Source organism: Brienomyrus brachyistius, chromosome 15 (assembly GCF_023856365.1).
Source record: "Brienomyrus brachyistius isolate T26 chromosome 15, BBRACH_0.4, whole genome shotgun sequence".
Classification (NCBI taxonomy): domain Eukaryota; kingdom Metazoa; phylum Chordata; class Actinopteri; order Osteoglossiformes; family Mormyridae; genus Brienomyrus; species Brienomyrus brachyistius.
Genome location: NC_064547.1, coordinates 560,551 through 575,885, shown reverse-complemented (window position 1 = coordinate 575,885; position 15,335 = coordinate 560,551). Strand labels below are relative to the sequence as shown.

The window sequence follows — 15,335 nt, the reverse complement described above, 5'->3', positions numbered from 1 at the left end:
CATGCTCTCAAGTGACACACAACGAGTCATTTCATCAGGGGCAGCCCTTTGTGTCGTCACACCAGCACAGGGAAACGACACCTTCCGGCTTGTTGTAACCAGTGGTTATCATAATCCATCTTTAACCGAATCAATCATTAGATATCTCCCGGTGAAGGCATCGTTATCACATTACAATATCGCATTTATCATTTATGTTTATGCCGATCTATAATCTAATTACAGCTGGTGCTTATGGTGTGTGCTGTTAATTTAGTGGATAAATGTTAATCTATTTTAAGTACATTTCTTCCAAAAGGGAGTTTTTTCAGTTTAAAGGTTTCTCATAAGAAAACCAAACTGTATTATGAACAAACAGGTACATGCATCAACACAGGAGTCTGATATTGTGGGGACACAAATTAATAATTTAAATTCAAAGGTTTATTTACTGGGGCGATGAATGAAGACAAATAAAACATCGGACACCCCCCACTAGTTTCTTCGCCCCTGGGTGTATATGACTCATAAGATATTGCAGTTTCTGAACAGTTTCTGAAGGCCACATCAGCGATGTTCACATGACCCAGTGGAATTTAAAAATGCCGTCTCTACCTACAGTACCACACCGAATCTGAGATGACAGGCTCTGTTTTTGCTTCCCCAGAATTCACAGGCAAGCCGGGATCAGAGGGGGTATTTGCTGAATGTTCAGCCAGGCCGGGTTGGTGTGACTCACTGAGAGGGGAACTTCTCCTCTGAAGAATCAGTATGCGCCGGTTTAAACCGGATCCTTTCCCCTCGCAGACATGTAAATACATGCCTGGACCTCTGCCAGAATTAGTCAACATTCTGACTTGAGTGAGAGGGCAATCATGGGAAGTTGCCAAGGCTTCACCCACACAGACAAACAGCTTCCCAGAGCCATCGGACACATGTTTGCGGGGGAGTGGGACGTCAGTCCCCTGCCCTGTGATGCTCAGAAGGGGGTGGGCGGGGCCGGGGGCAGGGTCTGTGTTCGGGGCAGGGTCTAAATAGGCAAGAATAAACAGCTGAGACAGCTCTTCCAAGCAAAGCCCGAGGCCCTATGCCAGACAGCCTCCCCCCTAAGAAGTTTGCGTGTTAATGGTGGAAATCAAGACCACGACAGAAAGAGTTACGCAAACCGGGAAAACACACAACGTGTTTGTCTGCGAGCGAGAATCGGAGTAAATCTCACAACTGACAACCTTCAGCTCTGCAGTCACAACAATAACAGGCTGCCTTTTGGCTGCGTATAGATAATGCCAAACCGTTCATAAGGCAGCAGTCAAGTAAGCAAATATAAAAACCATGTTTATGACACCACCATGGTTTGTATATGTAAATATACAGAGACTCCTTGGGTTACGTGGTCCGTGTTATGACATTTCAACTTTATGATGAATTCCATTCTATTTTTCACTTTCAGTTCATTATTCAATAAACCACATGAAACCACATTTTGCGGGATAGCCAGCATGGATTTAGGAGAGGTAGATCCTGTTTAACAAATCTGTTGGAGTTTTTTGAGGAAGCTACTCAGGAAGTTGATGATAAGAAGGCCTATGATGTCATCTACTTAGATTTCCAAAAGGCTTTTGATGTTGTCCCCCACAAGAGGCTCCTACTTAAACTCAAAGCGACAGGTATTTTAGGTACCGTAGCGACCTGGATTGATAACTGGTTAACAGATAGGAAACAGCGAGTAGTTATAAGAGGCACAATGTCAAAGTGGGCTTGCGTTCATAGTGGGGTACCGCAGGGTTCGATTTTAGGACCACTATTGTTCCTAATTTACATAAATGATATGGATACCAATATATACAGTAAACTGGTGAAATTTGCAGATGACACCAAGGTGGGTGGTGTAGCAGATACTGAATTAGTGGTTCAGCAGCTACAGCGGGATCTTGATTTAATTTGTGACTGGGCCGATACCTGGCAGATGAAATTTAACATCGATAAATGTAAGGTACTCCATCTAGGGAGCAGAAATATAAAGTACAGGTATTTCATGGGTGTCACTGAAATAAAGGTAGCTGATCATGAGAAAGACCTTGGTGTGTATGTTGATGCTTCCATGTCCCATTCTCGCCAGTGTGGGGAAGCAATAAAAAAGGCCAATAGGATGTTGGGGTATATCTCCAGGTGTGTGGAGTTTAAGTCAAGGGAGGTAATGCTAAGATTATACAATTCCTTGGTGAGACCTCACCTAGAATATTGTGTGCAGGTTTGGTCACCATATCTTAAAAAGGACATTGTGGCCTTAGAAAAGGTGCAGCGTAGGGCCACAAAAATGATTCCTGGTCTTAGAGGAATGTCATACGAGGAACGGTTACTTGAGCTAAATCTGTTCAGTCTCAAGCAAAGGAGACTGAGGGGGGACATGATCCAGGTATATAAGATTCTAACAGGTTTGGATGCTGTTCACGCAAATAGTTACTTCAGCATTAGTTTAAATACACAAACTCGTGGCCATAGGTGGAAATTAGCGGGAGAACACTTCAAGCTGGATTTAAGGAAGCACTTCTTTACACAGCATGTAGTCAGAGTATGGAATACCCTTCCTGATAATGTAGTGCAAGCTGAATCCTTGGGTTCCTTTAAATCAGAGCTAGATAAGATTTTAACGACTCTGAGCTATTAGTTTAGTTCTCCCCAAGCGAGCTTGATGGGCCGAATGGCCTCCTCTCGTTTGTATAGTTCTTATGTTCTTATGTTCTTATGTTCTTATATTCAACACATTAGTATAAAATAGGCTTTGTGTTAATGATTTTGCCCAACTGTAGGCTAATGTAAGTGTTCTTAGCATGTTAAAGGCGGGCTAGGCTAGGTTATGATGTTTGTTAGGTTAGTTGTACTGTATTAAAATGCATTTTTGCCTTGTGTAGTTTTATCGGAAGACAGCCCCGTCGTACCCCGGGGAGTGTCTGTACCTCTGTATTTACCTATTTGTGTCTGACATAATCTCATATATGATCCAGTTCAATCAAGCATATCCACTTGCCTGGACCTTTTTTAAGCGTAAAGCTTTGGTGATATAACTAACTTTGGGACATTTCAAAGTTTGGATCCTGTGCATTTATTAATCAAATATGTGGCTGGATATTTTGATCCTTTTAAATATTTGGTGACAAATACAACACAAGAGGTACATAATGTTGAGCAGGTAAAGTCTTTCTTTTTGTTTGCTTTGAACTTAATCCTTGTTTGGTCCAGCAACCACAAAAGTGCTCAGAACAAGAGCAGCTATAAGCTATAATTATCTCAGAATGAACAGGAACACATGGACTCTGAGCCGTCTAGGGCCGGGACACAGAAGGGAATGTGAATGTAGGTACTTTCCAAAGTGCTCGGATGCTTTTCAGTGCCCGAATTTTTTTAAATCAAATGAATTACTAAAATGAATAATCTTCATGCTCAGTGCCTTATGGTTTTGAATGAGCCCTATCATGTACATCATGACCACATCTCCAGAACATGAAAGAAAACATCACAGTTTATTATGGTTTTCATGTGGACAAAAAATTTTGTGAAACCAGAAAGGCCAAAGGCTGGGATGGGAACAGCACCGGAGAGGGGCGAGGACTCCATCCTGCCGCCATTGGCTTCCTTTATACTGTGTTTACCGCTGAAATATGAGCGGTATCTGTTTACCACATTCTTCTGTGTTCCGTGCCTCCTCCGGCACCGTGCGTGCCCCATTCAGGCCCAGCCCTCAGCTATCAGAGCCTCGGAGATATGGGGGGATTCTGGGCCAAGCTGGGAGCAGCACAGCCATTCATTTCCAGGAAAGCTTGTCAGTGTCTGCACCCTTCGGACAGAAAGGCAGTAGAGATGAAGGTGACAGGATTCCCGAGACACTCACACATACAATTCTGATTGTTGTTGTGTGCTGTGGGACCTGATGGAGATCCGATAGCACATCATAACCAGACTCTCAAAATGTTTAGCCAATGCTAAATACAGAACTCCCATTTTTCTCAAAAATACAGTCAGTGTGGTTTAAAATTACGCAGCTTGTGTGTTTTTCAGGAATAAGGAGATCGAATAGCATTTGTATAATCCCCCCCGTGACCTGCACACACGCTTCTCCTGGAGACAGACAGACAAACAGACCAACACCGCTCCCATTTGGGGATTTGGGCTCATTTTCCTCACCGGTGCCTGGTCTCCTGGGCCCTTGTCACTTTTCAATACCTCAGCATGATGGGGCGATGATTTCACGTAGCTGCTGGAAAACAGATTTATTTGTGGAAACGCCGTGGCACTCATTTAGCCCAGCAGAAGAGAGAGAATTACAGCACGTTGGCTGGTGATATCGATGGGGGGTGTCCAGACTGCAGTGTCACAAGGCAAATAGTCAGCATAGTTCCCTGTTTAGCTGCTCCTGTCGGCATATGTAATTCCCTGACCCCCTGTGCCCTGCTCTTACCAGTGTACATGGAGCAGGGCAAGAAGGTGTCCGCTGAGTCAGAGGAAGCTGGGCCCTAATAACCTGTTACCTAAATTAGCACGGAGCAGGGCTGCGAGCACCAGGACCGCGGGCAGGCGAGGCAACCTGTTTACTCCCTTCGATTCTGCTACTGTGTTTGGAGCTTGTCTACCGTAATGACGCTCCACTCTGGTTTTATCATCAGGACCATAGTGCTTCTCATAAACAATTATATGAAGGAATCCCACAAAATGATTAGTTTTGTAAATAAATGATGCTCAAAACTCACTTCTGAAATATCTCTGACGTTTTAAATATGCCGTTGTGGACATAGTGGGGTGAATGTGCTGTATTTAAGGAAAACAATGTTGCCTGTAACCCTGTAACTCCCTTAACCCACGCAAACGCTGCTCAGCTCCCGTGTCACCCTCACACAGGAGAAAGCGTCCATAACAATGCTTTTTCCCTCTGCCTGCTTCTAATTGGACATTTGCCACACTCTAAACAGACACCTTCCTGACCCCCGCGAAGACGCACGTACACTCAAACACGCGCGGTTTCTGACAGCGGCCATCGAGCGTCTATCACTGCTTTCATTGCTTAATTCACAGTTCATTATGGTGACAAGCAGTGGACCCATGTATGGGCATGGAGACAAAGTGCTTTGATAGAAAAACAGTGCCACAATGCTGGTTCACCACTGTTTTGAATGAAACCTCTTGTTAAATCCTGTGACATGTAAAGTTGGCATGTAAAACTGCAGTTTTGTGACCTGCTTGGTTATGGAATTCGTCACATAAACATACAAAACATGCAGAAGGGCAACAGTTAGTATATATATATATATATATATATATATATATATATATAAAGTAGCACATTCCAGAATTTCAGGGTGCACATCACTTGTAAAATATAAAATCTAATTTTAACTGAAAATAAAATGTACAAATTGGTTCATACAATCCCAGCTTTAGGTCCAACATCTCAGACATTTTCAAAACAAAGTCAGGTCGCTGCTTGTGCCGCGCAACAGAGTGCTGTGTTGAAACTTATACGGGTCAGGCAGACAGGCGTACATGCTGTTCTTATTTTTTTTTATCTTGCAGTTGAAAAGAATGACCTGTAAATGAACTTCGTCGTCGCTCCACAAGAAATGCACAATTTGTTTTGCTATTTCTTTCCTAATGCAAGGTGCGCCCTCCAGTGACGAATGTTAGGAAATGCACAAAAATAGAGGTTACTTCCCGGATAAGTGAAAACGTGAAGTCATTTTAAGCAACGAAACCCCACACTTTATTTCAAATAAACCTCCGTATTAATTTAATGAAACCCCAAGTACATAGGCTGTATCTCTTTCAAAAATAACCATATATCTACATTGCATTGTATTACATATAAAATCAAAACCAAACATGTCAATTGAATACATAGGTGTAAGATTAGGGGGGACGGGGGAACACGTTCCCTGACTGCTGAGACGGGGGGGGGGGGGGAGTATCCCCCTCAATAATATATATAATGTTTGATTTATATATAAAACACGTACGACAAATATATCTCATTACATAATATAAGTGTTTCTGTTTTTTTCTGACAGTTTTCACATAGAGAACTCATATCTCTCAGACTATATGCTGTCTATTACAAAGTCCTGTTCTTCCATAAAGACGACAGTTAGGACTTTAAAATGGTGTCACGTGTGTGGGGGTGTGACCTTCCCAATTTCCTGTTATCTCAAAATTTTAATCAATATTAAAAAAAGAACCTTTTTCCCTCTGGATGTCGGGAGAGTATGAATCTGTACAGGTTAGCATCTGTGTACAGCTGCACTCCGTTTTCATCAGTGCTGTGGCTGCAAAAACAATTAAGCTGGATGTTGAAACACAACCTGTATCAGGGGAGAAGGATCACATATTCATAGAATGAGTACAGCGTTAGGACCTGGGGAAGAGCAACTTATCTGTGGGGCCGAGGCTGATATCGCCATAGGCACAGGTGTTACGATTTAACTAGCCTCTCCAGGTGAGACGAGGCGAGGCGGGCGGAGCAAAGAGGGAGGGGGCCCAGATGTTAGCTGGGATAGCTGATTCATTAACCCCCCCCCCCCCCCCCCCCCCCCCGAGTATGTGCTCTCTCTGACTTTGCAGGTGATCACACTCTATTATTTGCTCTAGGCCAGATTCAGCCAGTCAGACATGCAGCTTAGATGAGTTGTTCATATAGTTTGCATTCATCTCACTACAAAGGCATTCAGACAGCATTCTGCTCCTGGAAAAAGTTTTAAAGATCACAGTGATGCCAGCCAGGTAATGATGTGCGTCTGTAATCCCCAAGAACATCCGATTCATTTCTCTGTGACAGCAAACAACTTCTTTCAGTCTGAAACTCTATTATAATGGTAAATGGACTGCATTTATATAGCGCTTTTCTACTCCTACAAGTACCCAAAGTGTTTTATGCCTCACATTCACCCATCCACACACCGGTGGTGGAGGCTGCCATGCAAGGCACCAGCCTGCTCACTGGGAGCAATTTGGGGTTCAGTGTCTTACTCTGACACTTTGATGGGGTCAGGAGGAACCAGGGCTTGAACCTGCAACCCTCCAGTTGGCAAACACTAGCACTGCCTCCTGCGCCACCATCTCTGTAAATATTTATCATAGAAGCAAAACTCAACAAATATACAAATGAAAAAGTGGTGTTCCGTTACGCTGACCAGAGAGTTCACTATATTCTGGCATAAACCCTAATCTGATGATTCATTTTAATACATTTCCAAAAATAGTTTTTGCATCTCTGTGCATGATTTTGATTACATTTGGCACATGAATGACACACATACCTTTCAGGGCTCAGAATTTATTTATTTAATTAAAAAAAAAAATTGTAAACAAAATTATTTCCCTTTGAGATATAGCGCCTTATTTACTGCCTGGGTAAAGACAATTTAGAGTGTTTTCCTATACGCTGTAACTTTTTTGCTATTATAGTGACATAGCTCAGCCATAGCTGCGTGGCACGTAACTTGGTCCCTTCATGGAATAAGCAACCCAAAAATGTACAAGTTTCTTATGATGTGTTAGTTTTATATACATTGTCAGAAAATAGGGTACAAATGTGCACGGTTGCTTGTCACTGGGGCTGTTCCTTTATAATTGTACCTTTTAAGGTACAGAAATGGACTCTAAGGAGCATCCCCAAGGTACAAACAGCATTCTGTACCATCAATGGTACAGAAATGTTTATCAGAGTCCATTTTTGTACCTTAAAAGGTATAATTGCCTACAGCTCTGGGTACAATTGGTAGATCCTTGAGGGTACAGCCCCAGTAACAAGCAAACGTGCACATTCTTACCATTTTTTTCTGAAAGTGTACAAGTAGTACACATTATTCGTATTACACATCTTGCTCAATGATGGTTTTCTTTCAACAGATCTGTTAAATAAATAAACCAATAATTACATTATGATCCTTCCAGGGACAATTATGCTTTACAAAAATATATGCATTAATATTATTGTTGTTCTTATTTTATTTTATTGTATATATTTACAGAAACACGTATGTTTATAAATACACACGGCTTCATAGTTGATAGTTGATCTTTCCACAGCACTGGGACTTTAAATGTTGCGGACTCGCCCCAGGAGGAAATTCCAGCCGGCAGATTAAAGCATAGGCGGCCTGCGCAGCTACCTGGCCGCAGTCCCTTCCCCGGCTTGGGCGGCTCGAGGGTGCGCTGATGTCATCTCCCCCTTTCTAACACCAAACAAAGTGTTTCTACTGTCGGCCGCGGTTCGGGAAAGGGCGAAGGAAGAAGCGGATCGACAGAGATGTGAGTGTGTGCTGGGTGTAGCCGCTTCGTTAGTTTCGAACGGCGGTGTGTTTTTGATTTTCTCGATAGTGACCGAACTACGGGTTTTAAGTAGTTTGTAGTTGTAGTTCGCCGGTTATACCTAGCTAGCTAGCTAGCTAAGTCAATCCAGTCAAATTCTCTTCCTGGAAAAGTATCAAACAGCATGTAATGATCGGTCAGAAACTGTATTTGTACACGAACACCAGTTAGCCAGCTAAAGGAATTCGCCGGAGCCCGGCTTTACGCCCTCATCCTGCCTTTGGGGACACCGGGGAGTCGGCATTGCAGGCTGCTAGCCGGGCATTTAGCCGGCACTTAGCCTGACAGCTAGCGGGCAGCGAGCCCACAGCACCCGCAGTGATGTGCTGGCCCTTTCCTTTCGCGACAACTTCTCGGGTGGCTTGTCTGGTGTGTTTTTAGTTAATTAATAGTTGGTAAGTATGGTAAATAATCATTAAAGAAACAACTTTACTTTGTTATTGTTGATATGTGGCACTGTTTATAGTGATGCTATGTGAATCCCAAACTTACCCTTTTGTTTTTATCCCGAATAGGGTTAAATTCGGTGGTTGTGTGTTGTATATGTATAGGGCTATTTGTACCATGGGAATGAGCCTGACTCTACAAATGCAACCTTGTTTTTTTTTTAAATTAGTACTAAATGAGTTTATTATGCAGGGAATAACAGTTATGTTGAAGATGTGGGAGTGAAGCATAATCACTTTTATAGTAACCTGTTCAGAGGGCCTGGGGATTCTTTCTCAATGTCATTTTCCTTTCCTCCTTGATACAGTTGAATTTTTCATCAAGCAGCCATGGCTGGTTTCAGGCAAGAAGATGTGGAGCTGCACTATGAAATGGGTGAAGAGTTGGGGAGGTACGTCACCCACGACAGAGACGATATACCGCGAACTGATGAAATCAGTAATTCACCCTTTGCAAATACATAGTCCCAGTCCTGTAGTGTATTGTTCTGTAAGAGGTTGTGGGACAGTGAAGCAGGAGCTGCTTAGTAAATGATAGTGTTGGTGTGAGTCACGATTCATGAAATCCAAACTAGACTGACTTCCTTTATATGGAAGCCGGTTCATCTGGCAGTAAGCATGACCTCAGTGCCTGGCTATGCATGTGTTCTTTGGATTTGCTGCAGTAGAAAAAAGGTTCTTGAAACTGGATTTAAAAGCAATGTAAGTAATCTTCATTTAATGTGCTTTTGTTCTACATGATAAAAATAGTGAAAAAAAATCATACTTTGCTTAAACACTGTCCTGCAAACCATGCTGCAGTGTACAATGTCTGTTCATCGCGCCCATCCCCCAGTCTACCTGCTGATATTTGGTGCTGTTTTGAAATCCACTTGGTGTTGCTGAATATGTGAATAGGTGTTTAGCTCCTCCAGGCCTTTCTGTCCCCAAAGTGTGTGTGTGTGTGTGTGTCTGTGGAATATCCAAGTTCTGTTTCATCACACAATCTAATAGCATTCAGTTAAGTAAATTAATGACACTAAACTGACCATCTGATGGTGTGTGGGCCGTGTGGTAGGCTGGCGGCGTGGGCCGTCTTTGGGCCTTGTGCCATGAGCGTCCTGGCATGAACTCCAGGGTAGTTAAGTGTTCATGGAAAATGGGTAGATAGATGGATTTCATGATTAGTTATGACCTTTTTCCTCTTTCTTGCCCTTTTCCTACTCTCCCTCCATTACAGTGGGCAGTTCGCTATTGTGCGGAAGTGCCGGGAGAAGAGCACTGGCCGTGATTATGCAGCAAAGTTCATCAAGAAACGGAGGCTGTCGTCCAGCCGGCGTGGAGTCAGCTGTGAAGAGATTGAACGCGAGGTCAACATATTGCGCGAGATCCAGCATGCCAACATCATCACTCTGCATGACATCTTTGAGAACAAGACGGATGTTATCCTCATCTTAGAGCTTGTTTCTGGTGGGGAGCTCTTTGACTTCCTGGCTGAGAAGGAGTCCCTAACGGAGGAGGAGGCCACCCAGTTTCTTAAGCAGATCCTGGATGGTGTCCACTACCTTCATTCAAAAAATATTGCCCATTTTGACCTAAAGGTAAGAAGGCCATTGGCTTTGGTTGGGTAGGGTCAGGTTGTCTGAAATTACCTGGCAGACTTGCTAAGACCGCTGACAGGTTATTCAAAATACTGAAGTCGCACTGAAAATGTTGAATCATTTTTTTTTTCATGGTCTAGGAAAGGCTTAGGTCAATTAAAATGTTGCTCATTATTCAAGTTAATCTGAGAATTCTCTGTGTGTGGTGTTCTAGCCTGAGAACATTATGCTGCTTGATAAGAACGTGACCAACCCCAGGATCAAACTCATAGACTTTGGAATAGCACATAAAATCAAAGAAGGCAATGAGTTCAAGAACATCTTTGGGACCCCCGAGTTTGTGGGTGAGCAACCCCAGCTTTCATTTGAGAGGTGCTTGCCTCGGGTTAAAATACTTGTGGCATTGCTTGTGTTTTGTTGCTAAGGTGGGTTTGCTAACCTTTTACAGCCCCTGAAATTGTCAACTATGAGCCACTTGGCCTGGAAGCAGACATGTGGTAAGTAAATTTCTTACAAGAGTAATAACTGACCTAATTTCATAAACTGTACTCACACTCAGGCTTTATAAAGGTGCTAAACGTTCAGTGTAGTGTGGAAAGACTGAATACTGAGAAGTTAGGTACTGTGGTACAACTGGTTCAATGGTTCATGCTGAACCCCCCCCCAGAGAGTAAAGGTTGGGGCGTGTGGTTTGCATTTTCTGAATTGCAGACTCTTCTTTTTCATTGAGTCAGAATCTAAGCATATCACGTTATAATTGTTAAAGCAGGAGTACGTCAAAGTACAATAGCTCTCGGTCCATAGTCAGTCAGAATGCTGTGTGTGAAGGTAGTGAAAATGCAGTGTCAGTAGGGCTTATATTTTTCTTGTTTTTTTTTGTGAATAATGGTGTTTTCAGTCAAAGCCAAGATGCAGACTGACTTGTAACTCTGAAACACAAATCATGCGGTGGTGTAAAACGTGCCATAAAAAGGTATTTCCCTGTTCCCCGGAACACGATTCGCCTATTTCCCCTGAATATTCCCTTAATTCTTATTTCTGCAGGAGCATTGGGGTCATCACATACATCTTGTAAGTATGCTTCAGCCTGGCTTCTCATTGTGCCATCATTTATTGCGGTTACACGTGGTGGGCATCGATCCATTTGTTTGTTTATTACTCATAATAATTATGTAGAGCATAATTACTAGCCTGTGGGCCATTATGGTATTTGTTGCTGGCCATGTCTTCGAGGCTTTTCTATAGTTCAGTTAATGAGAGGCATGATGCCACGCTAAGAACACAGGGAAACAGGTCGATGGCTTTCAGCAAGATCACTTAAAGGAAAGAACCAGGCAACACCAAGGAAGAGCAGAGACATGAAAATGGAAGGTTAGGTTAAACAAACTGTACCACACACTTTGCATGCCAGATTGCTTTGTCATTTCGTATGTAGACCTTTTTATAAAATATACACACCATCTAAATTATGGTATGTACAAAGTTACTACTGAAAACTGGGACCACTACGTTTTGGACTAAAGGGTTACTGTACAGCAGTGAGTGTTTGCTGCTGGGTTACAGCAACAGTGCTCTCATTAGGCGAGTGATCGTGTTAATGAAATAACAGTACTGTTGCAACAGCATTGCAAGTATGCAAAGTAAGTTGATATTTGTATTTGATATGTTTGCCCTTGGTGTATGAGTTGCTAATAGCATGTAATCACACTACAGTGCAAGTGTTCTTGTGGTTACATTTACTGTGGGTCATAGATATCTTTTGAATTATGAAAGTGGGCCATCAAATGGAAAAGGCCATAAGCCCTGATAAAGAGAGAGCTCCTTCACGCACATCACCTGAACATCAGTGCTGTCCCTGTGCTCTTTGGGTGAAGTTCAGTAAGCTGCTGCTGATAATGACATGCAGCTGATGAAAGCTGCTTCTTCACAGGCTGAGTGGAGCTTCTCCGTTTCTTGGAGAGACCAAGCAGGAAACGCTCACCAACATCTCGGCTGTTGACTATGACTTTGATGAAGAGTACTTTGCCAACACCAGCGAGCTGGCCAAAGACTTCATACGAAGGCTGCTGGTCCGAGATCCCAAGTCAGTGTGGTTTCCTTTGTACAGAACACCAATTTGAGTCTCATTCAACTGCTTTATGTAAGTTTTATGAACTTCTGTGTAGAAACTATATAATGAACCTGTGATTTATTCCAGAAAAAGGATGACAATTGACGATAGTCTGGAGCATCCATGGATCAAGGTCAGAATCTCATGGACGCCAGTGTTATGGTTAAATTTAAGCCTGTTCGTCTTGGCACTGACATCACTTTCCTAACTTGTTTACATATGAGACATGTACTCTTACTAGTGCTGGGAAATAATGCATGGAAAAAATGATAAATGTCTGTTTATTATATGATGATAAATTACTTCTAAGAGTTTTCCTATTTTAGTTATACTTTGCATGTAGAAATTAGGGTGAATGTGTGTGTGTCTCGGCACTAGGTCCAGTCCTGGCTTTAGTGCCGGCTGCTGTAGGTGAATGCGGTTTGTACCCCCTCCCAGGTAATCAAGCGCAGGAACGTCCGGCAGGAAGAGAGCGAGCGCCGTCCAGAGCGTCGCCGGCTAAAGACCACACGCCTGAAGGAGTACACCATCAAGTCCCACTCCAGCATGCCGCCCAACAACACCTATGTCAACTTCGAGCGCTTCTCCCAGGTTATGGAGGGCATCACAGCCGCAGAGGAGGGCCTGCAGCAGCTGGAGCGCAACCAGAGGTCCTGTCAGGAGGATGTGGCCGCTCTGTTGTCCATCTACGAGGAGAAGGAGAGCTGGTACAAGGAGGAGAAGGAAAGCGTCGAGGAGGAGCTGGTGCGCATCCAGCAGGAGTTGCAGCGTGCACAGGCACGACGACGACAGAACCAGGAGGAGGTGCGAGCGGCCACACTGTCCGCCAACGCCCTCAGGCGCAAGTTCGGCCGGCTGGAGAAGCGCTACGAGGTGCTGGCGGAGAACGTGCACGCGGAGGTGCGCTGGGTGGAGGAGCTCGTCCAGTCGCTTGCATCGGAAGGCTGCTCTGTCACTAGCATGCGCTGACTTGGTTGCCCGGGACTTTGTCCCTGCACTCCTGCTCATTTCATCACATTTCAGAGCCAGTTCCCATATCTGACAGAAATTAAGTCAGACTGCAGTAGCTCACACTAAATGTACTTTAATCATTTCAGCATGCAGTGTAACAGTGCCTTCCACACATCCCTCAGACTGGCATCTCCGAGCAAATCGCCTGTGCACTTGCTTAGATATTTCTTATGATGTCATATCTTGCCCTGGCTGTCCCTGGAAATGGTAGTTACTATGGTCAGTCGTATTTATGCACTAAAAGTGCAATATTACTCAGTCACTTCCTCAGGTGGTGCTGTTAAATACACATTTTTTTTTGTTGCACATTAATATTATCATTCACACTGAGCTGTTGGTAGCAAAACGGACATGGTATTTTTATATCTCTGCCGTGTTATTTAAACACGAGTCCGTGTTTTATTTTATTTTTGTGTGGTTGGTTTAGCCGTCGAATACATAAACGAACCAAAGTTTGATCTCAACCTTTAGCACGACTCTGGTATGGTCACTGAATGTCATTAGTGCAGATGCATGTCATCCACCTACTGTACTGTCGGGCATTTTTCCAACGCTGCGTTTTGATTCAGTTTTGGGGGGGCGTTCGCTATCCTCAAGCATAACGAAGGCAAACTGCGCACTTTGATCTGGAAATGAATGCTTACCCGTGCGTTATATGCCCCCCCCCAAGATATATATTTATAAATTCACCGGAGAAAATACTTATTTGCAAGTAAGTTATCAGGCAAATTGTATGTACTTATACGTAAAAATCCATGTTATTCATGTACAGTTTTTTTTTAAAATACTCGAAGCATTCCATCATACGTACTCTTTCCAGTGTTTTTTTTTTTTTTTTTTTAACTATGTGATGCAACCCCCCCCCCCCCCCCCCCCCCCCACCTCACTCACACACACACACACACACACACACAAACAAACACACGTATGTAATGCTGTGTATGCCGCTTGTGGGGATTACGTAACTGTATTCGATCCCTTTTCCTTCTATGGTACTGCGCATAATGACGTTTATTCTTCAAGAAATAAACTCCGTTAATTTTCTCCTGCGTTTTATTATCACGTGTACAACATCCACGTGAAGACAGTGCATATTCAATTTTTATACCTGGTTGAGAAAATGGCTTGAATCTCTATAAAGGGGCCACTAGGCGTATGTGAGGCTATGCTGAACTTCCAGCGAGTAGATGTCACTTCCATCCGTGTACAGAGGTTGTAGAACACTGGCTGTTAATTACAGATGGGGCAACACTGGCTGGTTTGCCCTCGGATTTGTTTCCTTTGCGGGATTGAACTGCATGGATATTAATTTGCCTTTTTGTACTGTTTTATATTGCTATTTGTAATGCCATGACTGTAGTCATAACCCCTAATGCCAACCCATTTATTAGCCCTTATTTCTGCTACAACAGTACACGTTTGCTGTCCCTTCTGTATACAGTTCGGTAATGATTCTTTGGTTCATTAGCTGAAACTATTCATATTTATAATGAACATTTCCCCCTAACAAGTGCCTTTGCGCATACTGCTTACTGGCGTTGTCATGATACCAACATTTTTGTTTCGATATCGATATTCAGACGTGAAAGCCAAATACAAAAACGACGAAAAACTAAAAATAACAAAATAAAAGCAAGCCAGATACAAAAAAAGGTGTATGTCCAGTTACATTCTTACCAATTATAGAAATTATATATGTTTGGCAGGTAGTAAAGGTAAAGTACTTTATTACTTGCACAGTTTAACACGGCCGACTCTGATTCGGAGTGACATCGCGTTCTCCCTGCCGTCGCCTAACACAAGTATCGATTTTTAAAGTGCTGGTATTGTACCGTTTTCAAAACTCTAGTACGA

At 43.1% G+C, this 15,335-nt stretch overlaps 1 protein-coding gene across 1 annotated transcript; it reads left to right on the top strand.

The window, feature by feature from the left end:
* The first annotated feature begins 8,078 nt into the window (after positions 1–8,078).
* Positions 8,079–14,148, top strand: dapk3 (death-associated protein kinase 3). The gene is made up of 9 exons (XM_048975800.1): positions 8,079–8,274; positions 9,089–9,172; positions 10,000–10,360; positions 10,575–10,704; positions 10,809–10,857; positions 11,405–11,431; positions 12,291–12,443; positions 12,558–12,603; positions 12,909–14,148. Exons 2-9 carry the CDS (start codon positions 9,111–9,113, stop codon positions 13,437–13,439), a joined length of 1,359 nt encoding a protein of 452 aa, XP_048831757.1. The 5' UTR covers positions 8,079–8,274; positions 9,089–9,110; the 3' UTR covers positions 13,440–14,148.
* The last annotated feature ends 1,187 nt before the right edge of the window (positions 14,149–15,335 follow it).